This window comes from Hakea prostrata, chromosome 6 (genome assembly GCF_041222555.1).
Source record: "Hakea prostrata isolate BN-2017 chromosome 6, UWA_Hpros_2, whole genome shotgun sequence".
Taxonomy (NCBI): domain Eukaryota; kingdom Viridiplantae; phylum Streptophyta; class Magnoliopsida; order Proteales; family Proteaceae; genus Hakea; species Hakea prostrata.
The window spans coordinates 29,265,622-29,278,565 of NC_142605.1; the positions used below are offsets into that span (position 1 = coordinate 29,265,622).

General features: G+C 37.7%; 3 protein-coding genes across 3 annotated transcripts; all 3 read right to left on the reverse strand.

Annotated features, from left to right (window-relative positions):
* Positions 1–416: 416 nt before the first annotated feature.
* Positions 417–1,830, reverse strand: LOC149013160 (uncharacterized). The gene is made up of 3 exons (XM_089159759.1): positions 1,552–1,830; positions 1,328–1,453; positions 417–1,222 (listed from the first exon to the last, which is right to left on the reverse strand). Exons 1-3 carry the CDS (start codon positions 1,609–1,611, stop codon positions 881–883), a joined length of 528 nt encoding a protein of 175 aa, XP_089015885.1. The 5' UTR covers positions 1,612–1,830; the 3' UTR covers positions 417–880.
* Positions 1,831–3,827: 1,997 nt separating this feature from the next.
* Positions 3,828–4,845, reverse strand: LOC149013161 (uncharacterized). The gene is made up of 3 exons (XM_089157825.1): positions 4,669–4,845; positions 4,425–4,571; positions 3,828–4,321 (listed from the first exon to the last, which is right to left on the reverse strand). The coding sequence occupies exons 1-3, from the start codon at positions 4,741–4,743 to the stop codon at positions 4,046–4,048; spliced, it is 498 nt and encodes a 165-aa protein (XP_089013951.1). The 5' UTR covers positions 4,744–4,845; the 3' UTR covers positions 3,828–4,045.
* Positions 4,846–8,569: 3,724 nt separating this feature from the next.
* On the reverse strand, positions 8,570–11,043 carry LOC149013162 (BOI-related E3 ubiquitin-protein ligase 1-like). Its single transcript, XM_089160203.1, has 4 exons — positions 10,448–11,043; positions 10,247–10,347; positions 9,764–10,137; positions 8,570–9,642 (listed from the first exon to the last, which is right to left on the reverse strand). The coding sequence occupies exons 1-4, from the start codon at positions 10,492–10,494 to the stop codon at positions 9,109–9,111; spliced, it is 1,056 nt and encodes a 351-aa protein (XP_089016329.1). The 5' UTR covers positions 10,495–11,043; the 3' UTR covers positions 8,570–9,108.
* Between the last annotated feature and the right edge of the window lie 1,901 nt (positions 11,044–12,944).

Genomic DNA, 12,944 nt, shown 5'->3' on the forward strand with positions numbered 1-12,944 from the left:
TTTCAAAGACTTTTAGTTTCGCGGCTTTTGCCTGCATACAATTGTACATGGGTCAATTAAGTACATTAATTTAGGTGATGTTTTAAGTCAAAATAACACTCCCAATATGTTTATTGGCTGCATCAAATTTCATGCCAAAATGACCCCAAATGCCCTTCGAAACAGGGGGTCGATTTTTATTGAACCCCTCAAAAAATTGCCCAACATTTCGGCTGGTGTTGCCGAGGTGTTGTCACCAACCACCGACATGACGACACCATTCAAAATGTCCAAGCTTGGATAGATGTAACTAATTGCAAATTTAAGGGGTTTATATGTAATTTGTTCTTTCACCTTTATAAATTAAAAGTAGTCTCAACAAACCCTTTTAATTTAAAATAGGGATGTTTTTACATTCCTTTAGATGAAAGTTGGCATAAGACTGTATACTGACAAATGGGCTTAATACCAAATGCTGTGGGCTGAAAAGCCAAGCCCAGTCCCTGAAATTTTTAAGTGCCCTTTGGGTGGGCTTGGGCTCTTATGGTAAAAGTAAAACTTGCGGGAAATTTTCTAACACCACCACCAAAATTAATCCCTAAAATTAATGTCAGTGAAAAGGGTTGTGGGTTCTAAAAGACAAGAATACCCCTACTCTACTCATTTTCATCAATTACTACTATCTGCAGCAACCATTCCTCTTAAAAAAATAGAAGAAAAAAAAGAGAAACTATGTATTTCTAGCAAACTAAGCATATATCGATCAACCCCTCTATTTTATCCACAAAAAAAAAAATCAAAAAATCAAAAAATCAAAAAAAATAAGAATAAAAAATCTGGAGATCAATTCCTTATAGAACAGAAGAGCCCTAGAAAGAAAGCTAACGAATTTGCATTAAACCTAATCCACTCTCATTTGATTTAGCTCGTCTATGCAGGTGGCTAGATCGTCGCCTGCGGCTGCGGCGTCATCGGTGGTAGTCAGTTGGGAGTTGATGTCTTTGTGAATCAACCGGAGAGGAGGGCCAAAAAGGCTACTTCGGAATCGGGCATTTCTTGCACTGAGCAAAGTGCAAGCAGCGAACGCTTCTTCAATTTTCGGTGAAGTAGCAGCAGCCCTTGCTCTTGCTTTCAGATCTTCTTCGATGTTCTCAAAAGCAGCGATCACTTTTTTAATAGAGTTTTGAATTGTTGGGGTGCTGGATGGCTGATTTGAATCACCACTCATTGAAAATCGTACAGACTACAGATCAATCAATTAATTGAAGCATAAAATTACCTAAACCCTAAACCATAAACCCACAGAAAGAAGAAGAAGAGAAGATAGAAAAAATTAGTCTTTAATTACCAGAAGGGACATCTGCTTTAACAGAAGGCGTGAATCATTGCTGCTGTTCCCAGGTTTTATAATTGCACGTCTACAACGTAACGGATTAGAGGTAACCAAGGGTTTGCTTAGATCAATCATGAGAACCTAAACAAATCAACAAAACCAGAGGAACGAATCAGAAAGGAAAGAATAAGGGTTCTGTTTAAACATTAACAGCAGCAGCAGGGGAAGGGGATGATTACCTTTTTATTTGCTGGTGGATCACTGCTTGAACAAATTGGATGGTACTTCATCATCACCATTCTTGTCTCTCAGAGATCAAATCAACCCAGCGAAAGATGGAACTAGTGTGAACGAGTTGTTGGATGGTTTTGTTTAGTTTGAGTCGATCCTTATTCTTGGAATTCAACTCAATTTTCCATCCATTGGAATTGCAGAGTCAAAAGACAGGATTATATACTCCACCTCAGTTTCGAGATTAAATAGGATTCTGTTTGTAATTTCAATTAAAGGTAGCTTATTTATAGTAGTTTTATAAAATCATGAAAACTATAAACACTCCTCTCTCTTTGCTCTCTCTATTTATCTCACTTCACACGTCAAGTACCACTATTTGAAAAATTAAAAATAAAAGTTTAAGATAAGATAATGGGTATAGATGTCATTCTTATCCTTATCTGATGGTTATCATAAATTCCAAGTTTTAAGAAATAAAAAATTAAATTAATTAAAAACTAACTCAGTAACTATGAATTCTTTTCTTATTTTTTCTCTCATATTTTACCCTCAGCGACTTTACCAAAAGTCGGCCACATAGACGATCGAATAGTAGAGCGATCCACCAGATATGATCGAATAGTCGAGTGATCCACCATTCCTCCGGCTGCAGTGGTTGTTTCCTCTCCCCCTCCCCCTTCGGTCTCCCATCTCCCGAACCCGTAAGGTCACTGTTGCAGTCACAGAGCTGAAAGGAAAGAGTAAACTTCTGAGAGCGAAACAGAGAGAGAGAGAGATTGAGAGCGAGAGGAACAAAGAGAGATTTGTTTCCTCTCTCTTTCTTTCTTCAGATTTGAGGGAAAAATTGAAAAAATCAGAACAGAAAAACAAGAGTCTGATTCGATTCCCAAGCATGTACATAGCCGTGGCAAGCAACCGACAACCCTGAGACTTGTCTTGTGCCGCCACGGAAGGGTTCTCGATGACCATGAGAAAAAGAAAAAGTTGCAGAGAAACAGATTTTAGCATTTAGGTTTAAAAAAATCGAGCATGTCGGACCATGATCATAATCTCCTTCTTTAGTCTTTATAAAATACAAAGAAGAAAGATAAGATCAGTTCAGCACTTCTATTGAGTTAGTCATTACATATTTATAATGGAATTAGCATATTCTCTAATATGGTAATATCAGAGTCTACAAAGAAATACAATATATAATTCTCACACACAATAAGATAATCTTCATATTGAATGATAGATTGCCGTCCAAGATAAAAGGTGCATAGATTGCCGTCCAAGATAAAAGGAGTGAATCTGCTTTTACAGGTTCTATGGTGACCTGCTTTGTCTACTTTCAAGAGTGAAAGATCGATGAAGTTACAGAGAAAGAGAAAGAGAAAAAGTGAATTAAAAACTATAGTTCTCCATCAGTTATTTTGTATTAAAGCAGTACACGCGTGCTTCTTCTTAAACACCAACATGTCGCATTAGATTGAAACTTTGGGTTCTCTTTTCTTTTCTTTTCGAGATGCTAAATTCTGTTCTATTAGACATCAAAATGGGCCTAATGCCAAATGCTGTGGGTTGGAAAGCCCAGCCCAGCCCAATCTCAGATATTTTCAAGTGCCATTTGGGTAAAAGTATAACTTTCATTGTTGTTTAGTACTGGGAAATTTTCAACACCACCACAAAAGTTAATCCCTAAAATTAATGGCATACTGTGAGCTTCCTAATTTATCAATCAAATCTAGGGAAAAATATATCAGTTGCCACTGTAGAGTTGCTCTAGCGATAAGAGCCGCACTTTTTAGTGAAAAGGGTTGTGGGTTCGACTTTCACTTAGTTGTTTTCCTTGCAAATGTAGTCAAGGTACACGCAAACTGGCTTTGATGAACCTCCATTCTCAAAAAATTAAAGAAAATAAAATATATCAGTTAATTACCAGAGGCATGTTTTGGTTATATGAATCTAAGGATTTGAAATGAAATGGGATTTCAAATCTTTTGATTCATGATTCAAAAAATTAATTGATTGGTTAGCCTCAAATCTATCAAAATTCATAGAGTTTCGTTGGATTACTCCTCGTAAATCCGTAAATTTCATCAATTTTATGCTTATGGTGGAATCCATAGATTTCACCTAATACCCAAGAATGGTTTATAATTCACGTTTTTATGCAAAAAAGTGAAATCCTGGATTTCATGAATCTATGGATGTTTTACAATCAAACAGGTATAAATCTCCAATTCATGAATCTAAAGATTTGAAAATTTTGAATTCATATAACTAAACAGGCCCTAAGCAAGCTAAAATTTCTAAAAGACAAGAATACCCTTACGCTCTACAAATTTTCATCTTTTACTACTATCTGCAACCACTCCTCTTAAGAAATAAGAAGAATAATAAGAAAAAGTATGTATTCCTAGCAAATTAAAGAAATTTGATCGATCAATTCCTCTCTATCTTATCCAAAAAAGCAAAAATCAAAATCTGGAGATCAATTCCTCATAGAACAGAAACCTAATGAACTCTCATTTGATTAAGCCCGTCTATGCAGGTAGCTAGATCGTCGTCGTCGTCGTCAGTGGTACTCAGTGCAGAAGTCGTTGTCTTCAAAGCAGCGAATTTTTGCCTCGCTTCTTCAATTTTTGCTAAAGTAGCAGTCCTTGCTTTCAGATTTTCTTCAATGTTCTCCAAAGCTCTACATATGTCATTAAAAGAGTTTTGAATTGTAACCGCACGGATTAACGAAGTTGGGGTGGTGGATGGTTGATTTGAATCATCACTCATTGAAAGCTGTACAGATCAGTTAAAGCATATAAAGTTACCTAAACCCTAAACCCTAAACCCAGAAGAAGAAGAAGAAGAAGAGAAGATAGAAAAGTTAGTCTTTGATTACCAGAAGAAGGGATTTCAATTCCTTTTGTCGACCAAATTTGACGACTTGCAGGCGTGAATCATTGTTGTTTCCAGGTTTTATAATTGCACGTCTACAACGTAACGGATTAGAGGTGAACACGGGTTTCCTTACATCAATCTTAAGAACCTAAACAAATCAAAGAAAACCAGAGGAACGAATCAGAAAGGAAAGAACAAAGGGTTCTGTTTAAACTTTAACAGCAGCAAGGGAAGGGGATGATTACCTTTTTATTTGGTGGTGGAGTACTGCTTGAACAAATTGGATGGCTTGGAGAAGAGTTGTACTTCATCATCCCCATTGTTGTATCTGAAGAAGGATCAAATCAACCCAGATCAACCCAGCCACGATTAGAAGATGGAAATAGTGTGAGCGAGTTATTGGATGGTTTTGTTTAGTTTGAGTCAATCCTTATTCGTCTTGGAATTCTCAACTCAATCTTCCATTCCATTGGATTATACTCCACCTTAGTTTCGAGATTAAATAGGATTCTGTTTGTAATTCAATTAAAGGTAGCGATCAAACGTTAGATTTCCTATTTTGATCATGAAAACTGAGAAACACTCCTCGTTTCTATCAGAAACATGGGAACTATGAACTCTGCTCTCTCAAAGAGGGAAATCATCTACTCTGATATGCTTTTTGGATTGCAATAGAATTCAACTAGGTGGACTTCTCCAATTTTCCTTAGGCTTTCGATTTTTGTAAATTATAAAAGTTCTTTTGTTGATTCTTGAACTGAGTAAATCCAAATTGAAGTCACACAAAATATAGGGTGCTCTTGGCTCTGTTTCAACTTCCCTGTTTGGCAGCTGATCAAGAAAACATAATGTTAAACCGGGTTCGATCACGGTCGGGTCAAGGATCCCAGTCAAGACCGGAACAAGGGTAGAACCAATGAATCCGGATCATCTCCCCGTCTGTGCTCCCCCCATGGCTTCCTGACCACAAAAACCAGTGGATCTCATTGGTGAAATTTTTTTTCTTCTTTCTTTCAAAAAGTGTTTTTCACCGTGGGCCCCACATGTTTTTGTGGTCAGGAAGTGTCGTTTGTGCTCCCCGTTGGGGTCGCAGATCCGGACTCATAACCAATAAGTAACGTGAGCATGAAGAAACTCGACGGTTACAGAAAGAAACGTGCTCCCATCAAATTCGAAATACATGATTGTGTCATACATAGAAACTATAACCCGACTCATTAATAAGGGAAAAAACTTACAATCAGACGGCCACCTAGAAGGATCATGAACGAATCCAATGATCGAAAACATGGATACTTTCCAATCGTAGTGGAGAAGCTCTCAGACATTGTTGAGCATGACTACATTTAAATAGGATCTGCACCACAGATTCAAAAGAAGCAAATGCAGCTGGATCATTGTGAAGCCATCTTCAGAGTTCAAATCATTCAGAAGAATTTCATTTCTCACAATGGGCTTTTTTTTAAAAATCCTGAAATCCTTCAGCAAATGCCAAATGCATTGGACAGCCCATAACTGTAGATGATTTATTTTCTAATAATCTCATGATGGGTGGAAAAACCAATTAATTTTCTAATTTGATTTAAGATTAGAGTTGAAAAACACATAAACCTAATAATTGTTCAAATATCTGGTGGTCTGTCACAAATCACAAATAGATTCCAGCTTATCTACGAATCAACCACACAAAATTGGTGTAGATTCCCACTTATGATGCAATCCTTCCTCCTCACGTTAGTAATTTGAGATCAAATAGCTTTTTTTTTTTTACTTTTCAAATTATTTTCAGGCATGAGGAGAACCAAAACTCTTCGATAATTACTTCATCAAACATTGACCTGTTGATGCTTTTGCTAAATTCAAAGATTAATTATATTTTTGAATTTTTCTGGGTTTAAATCATATCAGAGTCTTGACAAGCAATCAAAAACAAAATTTTATTAGGATAGGAAAACTTCCATCTAAGATATTACTTTTATAATTGAAAAAACCCTCTAGTGGATGATGGTTTTGGAATATAGTTTAGGTCAATATTCAAAAATATAATATCTTCAATAATGGTTAAGAATTAGATTTTTAAAAAATATTTAAAATAATAATATTTCCGCTAATTCATGCCAAAATTTTATACACCCACGTTTTTGCCAATCCTAAAATAGGATTGTTTTTTAGGTTTTATATATGATGTAAAGCGTAAGAATAAAAGCTAAAATTATTTTATGTATCTATCATTATCATGTCAACTCAAATGAAAGCTTAATTTATCTCAAATGATCTATGGTTATAGACAAATAGATAAATATGTGACGGATGATACATATATTAAAGGAATTTGAAATTTGAAGTGCAGGGAGGTTCTTTCAATTCAAATTTTTTATATTTTTTTATTTTATGCAGCTTTGGTTTCCTTCAAAGGTAAAAAAAATATTTAATGTCTATCAGCTTTCTTGATCATCAATACCAAGTAGATGGATGGATGTGTACAGGATTATTCTGTCAACATCTTGGGCAAACCGTCATCTCTATTTTATATGTATAATCATGTTATCAAGGTTGTACATCTACATCAAATAAATAAAGATTCTGATTTAATGAGATCATTAACATTTTAACCTTGGAACAGTTTTTGTCACAGAGAGAGACAGAGAGAGAGAGAGAGAGAGAGAGAGAGAAGAGAAAGGAGAATATGCCAATATTAAGAAATAAAGATGACAGACAGAAGAGACAAAGAAGTCAGAGTGAATAGATGTTGAAGAGTAAAGACGAGGCATGATTGAAAAACAAGCATGAGGACATGAGGGAGAATAGGCCACACACCACATGATTCAGAAGAAAAGAAGATAGCAGATGATGGGAAATGGAGGTGGCTAGGCCTGAATGTCTGATGAGCTGAGTGGGTTATTCTTGGGTTTTGGAAGTAATGGAGGTGGGTCAGTGGATGGGAGAGATACCCAATATATAATATTGAAAGATGTCAATGTAGAACCCAACACACACTAGCTATCAGAGATCATCAGGGAAGACCAGCCAACACCAGCCAGAAGAAGCAGTGCATGCACATGCCCCAGCAACTGGAAGCCTGGAAGAGTGTGTGTGTGTTTGTGTGATAGTGTCAGGGCCCAGCAAGAAGACGAGCCAATCTCGAATGCAAGTATTCCTCCACTCATTACGGACTTTTGTCGAACATGTGGTGAACCCATGCAGAATGCAGTCCACAGCACACAGCACAGCACAGCACAGCACAAGACAGCACAGCATGCAAAGGTACCCAAAGGAGGATTGTTACTGGTTCCATCAACTATGCCCAGATGGGTAGTCCTAGTCAAGAGTCAAATGATTCTGTGATTCACAGAAGAGACATTTAGAAAAGATTTTTGGCTCCACCTTTCTCTTCTGTAAATTCACATCGATATCACACCCAGTAGACTTCTCGTGATGTAGCCCAAATCAAATTGAAAAGACAAAGCACTATTTTCACATGTTCAAAGCTTGTCCAACAGTAAAAATACAAACTCTCTCTCTCCTCCTCCTTCCATGGAGGACCTAGAGGCTAGCAGAATCATGGCCATTTCTTTGAGCTTGCTTCAAAAGCTTAGTGCTTTACAATACAACAAACAGTTGTAGTGCAACTAGCTAGGGCATCCATTCTTATCTAGATAACATTATTTTCTTCTCTGTGAAAAAAGAATCTATCATAATTTAGATTGTCAGTATATGCATCTACATCTACCATTCCATTTTATGAAAGAATTGAATACCAGAAATAGAAATGCCCAGGGGACCGCCACCTTCTCTACTACAGCTTCAAAACCATTTCCATATCACGATTCCTTTATTCAACTGAACCGGGTCTAGTAATTGGCCCGCCATTCAACCAGAATGGTTCGACCGGCATGTGCTCTTTCCCTACCCTTGCATTTATGTTGTCCTAATACGGCATTTCCTTTCCTTTCCTTTATTACTGGAGTACTGAACTGACACTAGTCTAAAAAAGGAAATGCATGTGAGCCTGACACGTGGAACCCCACCGAGTTGCCACCTAAACCATACTTTTTTATTTATTTTTTAATGATACAAATCAGTCCTGGTTCAAACGTGGATGACCATCATACCAAACAACTTCCGCTGTTAGATTGAAATCTCAAGACCAATGAAATTTCGGATCCGACTATTCGAAATTCAGCATGATGGTCCTACCCATTTAATGCGCAGGACTGAAGCAATTTCAATAAAAAGACACTTTAATATATTGAGAAATTGAGGATTGAGATATTACATATGCTGGTGGTTGAATTTACGACATTTCTACTAAAAAAAAGTGAAGTTCTCAACCATTCTACTAACCCTCCATTGGCAAATTGAATGACTAACATAATACGCAATGCAAACCAGAAGTAGAATGAAAGAATTTATCAAAATATTAACCTCAGAAGCCCAGTAAAAAGGGGAGAAAAAGATGGCACAACCAATGTACATTAAATGTTAGGGATCTCCAGAAAATATAAAAAGGAGAGAGAAGAAAAAAAAAGGAAAGAAAATTGAGCTCTGTAAAAAAAGAGGAGGGGAGGAATCCAGGTGAACCTCAATGTATTTTCCAATTTTAAAATTTTTTAAAATTTTTTTTTTCTTTTTATGGTTTTTGCTGTACTGGGCTGGGCTGGGCTTGGGCCCATTAATGGGCACTACTAGGAGAGGAAAACTTCAACGCTGTCACTTCGAGGACAATAACAGAGAGGACAGGTATTCACGACGGCATCACAGGCCGTACACACGCAGAGATGTCTACACGGCAGCAGCACCACCGAGGCTGATCGTTTCCAACACCCTTTACACATCGGTCCACGAGACTCTACAACTCGGTCTGGGTCAATGTGAGCTGACTCGGCATCTTCCGCGTGTCCTTCACAACCACCACCCGATTCGGCTTCTTCAGCCCTATTCTCCGCCAATCCTCCTCCGCCGCCCATCATGGCCTGTTGTAGCTGTGCCTGCAGCGTCGCCGCCGTGGCTTCTTGTGCTCTTGCCTTGGCTTCCCACGCCTGCGCCTCCACTCTGAGTTGCGCCACTCGCTGTTCCAACTCGGTGTTTAGGCGAACTGCCTTTTCAAACTCTGTTTCTTTCTCTCTCAGTCTCCTCGAGGCTGATTCTTCTGCTGCGCTTAATAGCGCACGGTAATGCCTCTGCCGTCTTTCTGCTAATGTACGCCTTAACTGTTCCCCCTGTTCCATGAATAATCTTCCATTTCTCAAATTCGATCCCAAGTGGACTGTTTTTGTTTTTGCTCTCGAAATGAAAAAAGATATCAAGAGATACCCATTTGAGTAGACGAGAAATCATTACCTGGGCATGAATGAATTGCTCGATTTCTTCCCTTTGTTGTTTCATTTGGGGCGCGAGCTCCGCAGATAAGAAGGACGGAAGATTACTGTAAGAGGCAGGGAAGCAACTCTGTTGTTGCTCTTGCTGTTGCTGTTGTTGTTGTTGTTGTGGCTGCTGCAATTGTTGCTGTTGTAGCTGTTGCTGATGCTGTTGTTCCCCGAAAGACAAACGGAGACCAGTAGAGACACCACCGTTGGGTTGTTGGTTATGGAGTTGAGCGAGGTTAACAAGCGTCGTTTGAGGCTGAGATTGCAGAGAGAACAGATTGATAGAAGACGTAGCTGCAGCAGCAGCAACAGTTTCTCGGTTCCTCTTCCGTGGGTTAACTCCAATAACTGCAGAAGATAGCACCACATATTCAAATCAATCTCAGAATCATTCATGTCCTTGTATTTGGCCTAATTTCATCTTTGATGGATAAGAATAAGACAGACCCAAACGCACCTCCATTGTTGAAATACATATGGGATTGATCAAGGAATCCACCCAGTTGTGGCTGTAATATGTAATCGCTCCCAAGCAAGTTCTTCTGATCCTGCCCGTTTCTGCCACCCAAAAGAAGAAGAAAAAAAAAAACCATTAAAACCAAAATGAATAGTAAAGAATGGGAAGACAAGGTTGAAGTAGAGAGAGAGATTGGATTACCTGTTTAGAAGTAAAACATTAGATGGGTATTGAGCCTGAACAGCCATTGTTGTAGAACAAGAAGATAGAGAGGTATATATTGAAGCTGGGAATGGGAAAAAGGAGACACTAGTAAGAAGGAATATGAAGAGATGTGGGGGCAGGTTAATTAACAAGCACACACAAGGAGCATGAGAGAAAGAGAAGCCAAGAACCAAGGCGGACTCTTCAATGAATGAATGAAGAAACGAGAGATGAAGGAAAGATAAAGAGAGAGAGAGAGAGAGAGGTGATGGAGAGAAAAGAAAGAATCAGAAATAATAATAATGGGTTAATGGGGCGAGACGAAAAATCTGAAAGAGAGTGAATGAAGGAACGTCTTCCTCTCTTCTCCACTTTGTTTTTCACCAACTTTCTTTGTTTGCCTGCCTTGATTTTCTTGCTTCGTTGCTTCTCTCACCCACACATTACGAAAAGAAGAGAGAGATGCGATCTCTATAAGAATCAGTCCAAGGTAGAGACATCTTGTTGGCTTATTCTCCTCTTCCCCTCCTCTGTCTCGTGGTTGGCTTTCTCTTTTATCCCACCCTTTTTTTTTCTTCTTTTCTTTCTTTCTTTCTTTTTTAATAACACCTTATAAATACACAAGCAGTTGTGTCGTGTGCGTTTTCTATAGCTATCATCTTATTATTAACAACTGGGTAATCCTTACTTAACTTAATACCCTATTTAATTAATCTCAATTAGAGAGAGAGAGAAAGAAGGGGTCCAAGAGAGATAGAGAGAGAAAAGGCTTGTTTGGTTGTGTTTTCTTTCTCACAGTTGTTTGATGTTGTTGTGGTTTCAAGGTCTGCCGTTGCCGCTGCCGCTGGGATTGTTGATGTACATCTAGTTTGTAATTTTGTAATAATAAAACAATCAAAATTCTTTTTAAAAAAAAAAGTATTTTTTATTTGTTGGTCTTCTTCAGTTATCTCCTGTTTTGAAAAATTGGAATATTTACTTGGTTTTGAAGGATCAAGCCTACAACCAAGCTTGTCATCTTTTCCATTACTCCTTCATCATAGGAAGGAAATAGAGAAGAGATGAGGAGAGATTAGCTTAGCTTAACCACTAACCTAATTCCTTGGTTGTTAGCTTTTTCCCTTCTACCAAGGTTTCTCCCTAGCTAATTACTTCCCATGGCATTCACTATGTCAAATTACCAACCTGCCCTCTCCTTCATTCAAGGCTCTTTCTCTCTCTCTTTCTCTTGGATCCAATTATAAAACTACCCACTGGTCATCCTTCCAATAGGGCAACTCTGACTGACCCATAAAAGCCAACACCTATAGTGGATTCATGCCCATCACCCATACACTAAAAGATCCTAATTAATTGCATTTGACTAATTAATCTTATTCACAGGTCAGATTAGGGGGCTGCTACCTGATTTCTTTCTTAAATTCTAATCTTAAGAAGGGGAAGTGGGGTATTTATGTCATAAAGAAATATCATTTCTCTAAAGAGGAGAGAGAATATCAACCATAAGTGTAGATAGGTAGCTGTGAACTATTATATGATGTACGATTATGAAAGAATTGAGGTCAATTCATAAAAGTTAATAAGTAAAGTTTAAGTTGGAAATTGTAATCTTCCTCTAAACCCAAGATGGATTTTATTTTAATTTTAGATACCATAAAAAGAGGAGAACCAGGGCAGGCCAGAAGCTACTAAAAATGAAAAAGATAGAAAGAGAGAGAGAATACTTGTTATGGCATCAACCAATTTTCTTTTCTTTGGACCCACAAGGGGTGGCCTCTTCTATTTCTATTTAATCTCTCATGGCATCCCTGCAAGGACACAACACCACCATATGATATCTTAATTGGTAGCAGATACACATGTCTAAGTCATCCAAACACACCCATTGTCCTTTACCTAATTTTAAACTCTCTCTCTCTCTCTCTTTTGTTACTTTTGGTTAGATTTTTAGTTTAGTTACTATAGTAAATTATAAAATATGCCCAAAGCTATTTTTTGGAAATCTCTAGATGCTCTTTGACTGTTCCCTTCCCCTGTTTACCTGACTAAGCCCTTAAAATTGGTTCAATTGCACCTAGAAGCTTTAAATGCCTTTGGAAATTTTGTAAGTAAATTGGAGTTATTTTTCATAGAAGCTAAACAAAGATCTTACTTCTCTTGGTATATATATATATATATGGCCTATTACCTAAGGTGGGGGAGGAATGTATACATACATTACTCTACATTTTGATTCTTATTTTCAAGAATATCAGTTAGGTTTGAAGTTGAACCTTTCTATCTTTTCAGCATTGGCTGTATTTTCCTTTTCAAACTATGGCAAAATATGGTAAAAGATAAGGAAAACTGCACTTTCAGGGATTCTTCATCTTCCCCATCGTCGTCGTTGTCGACTCAACTTTATATTCGATGCTAGCTGAAAAAGTAAATCTGTTAGCAACATGAATTTTGGTTTCACTAGTTTTGCATCAGCTTGCTTTTTCTTTTATGTAAT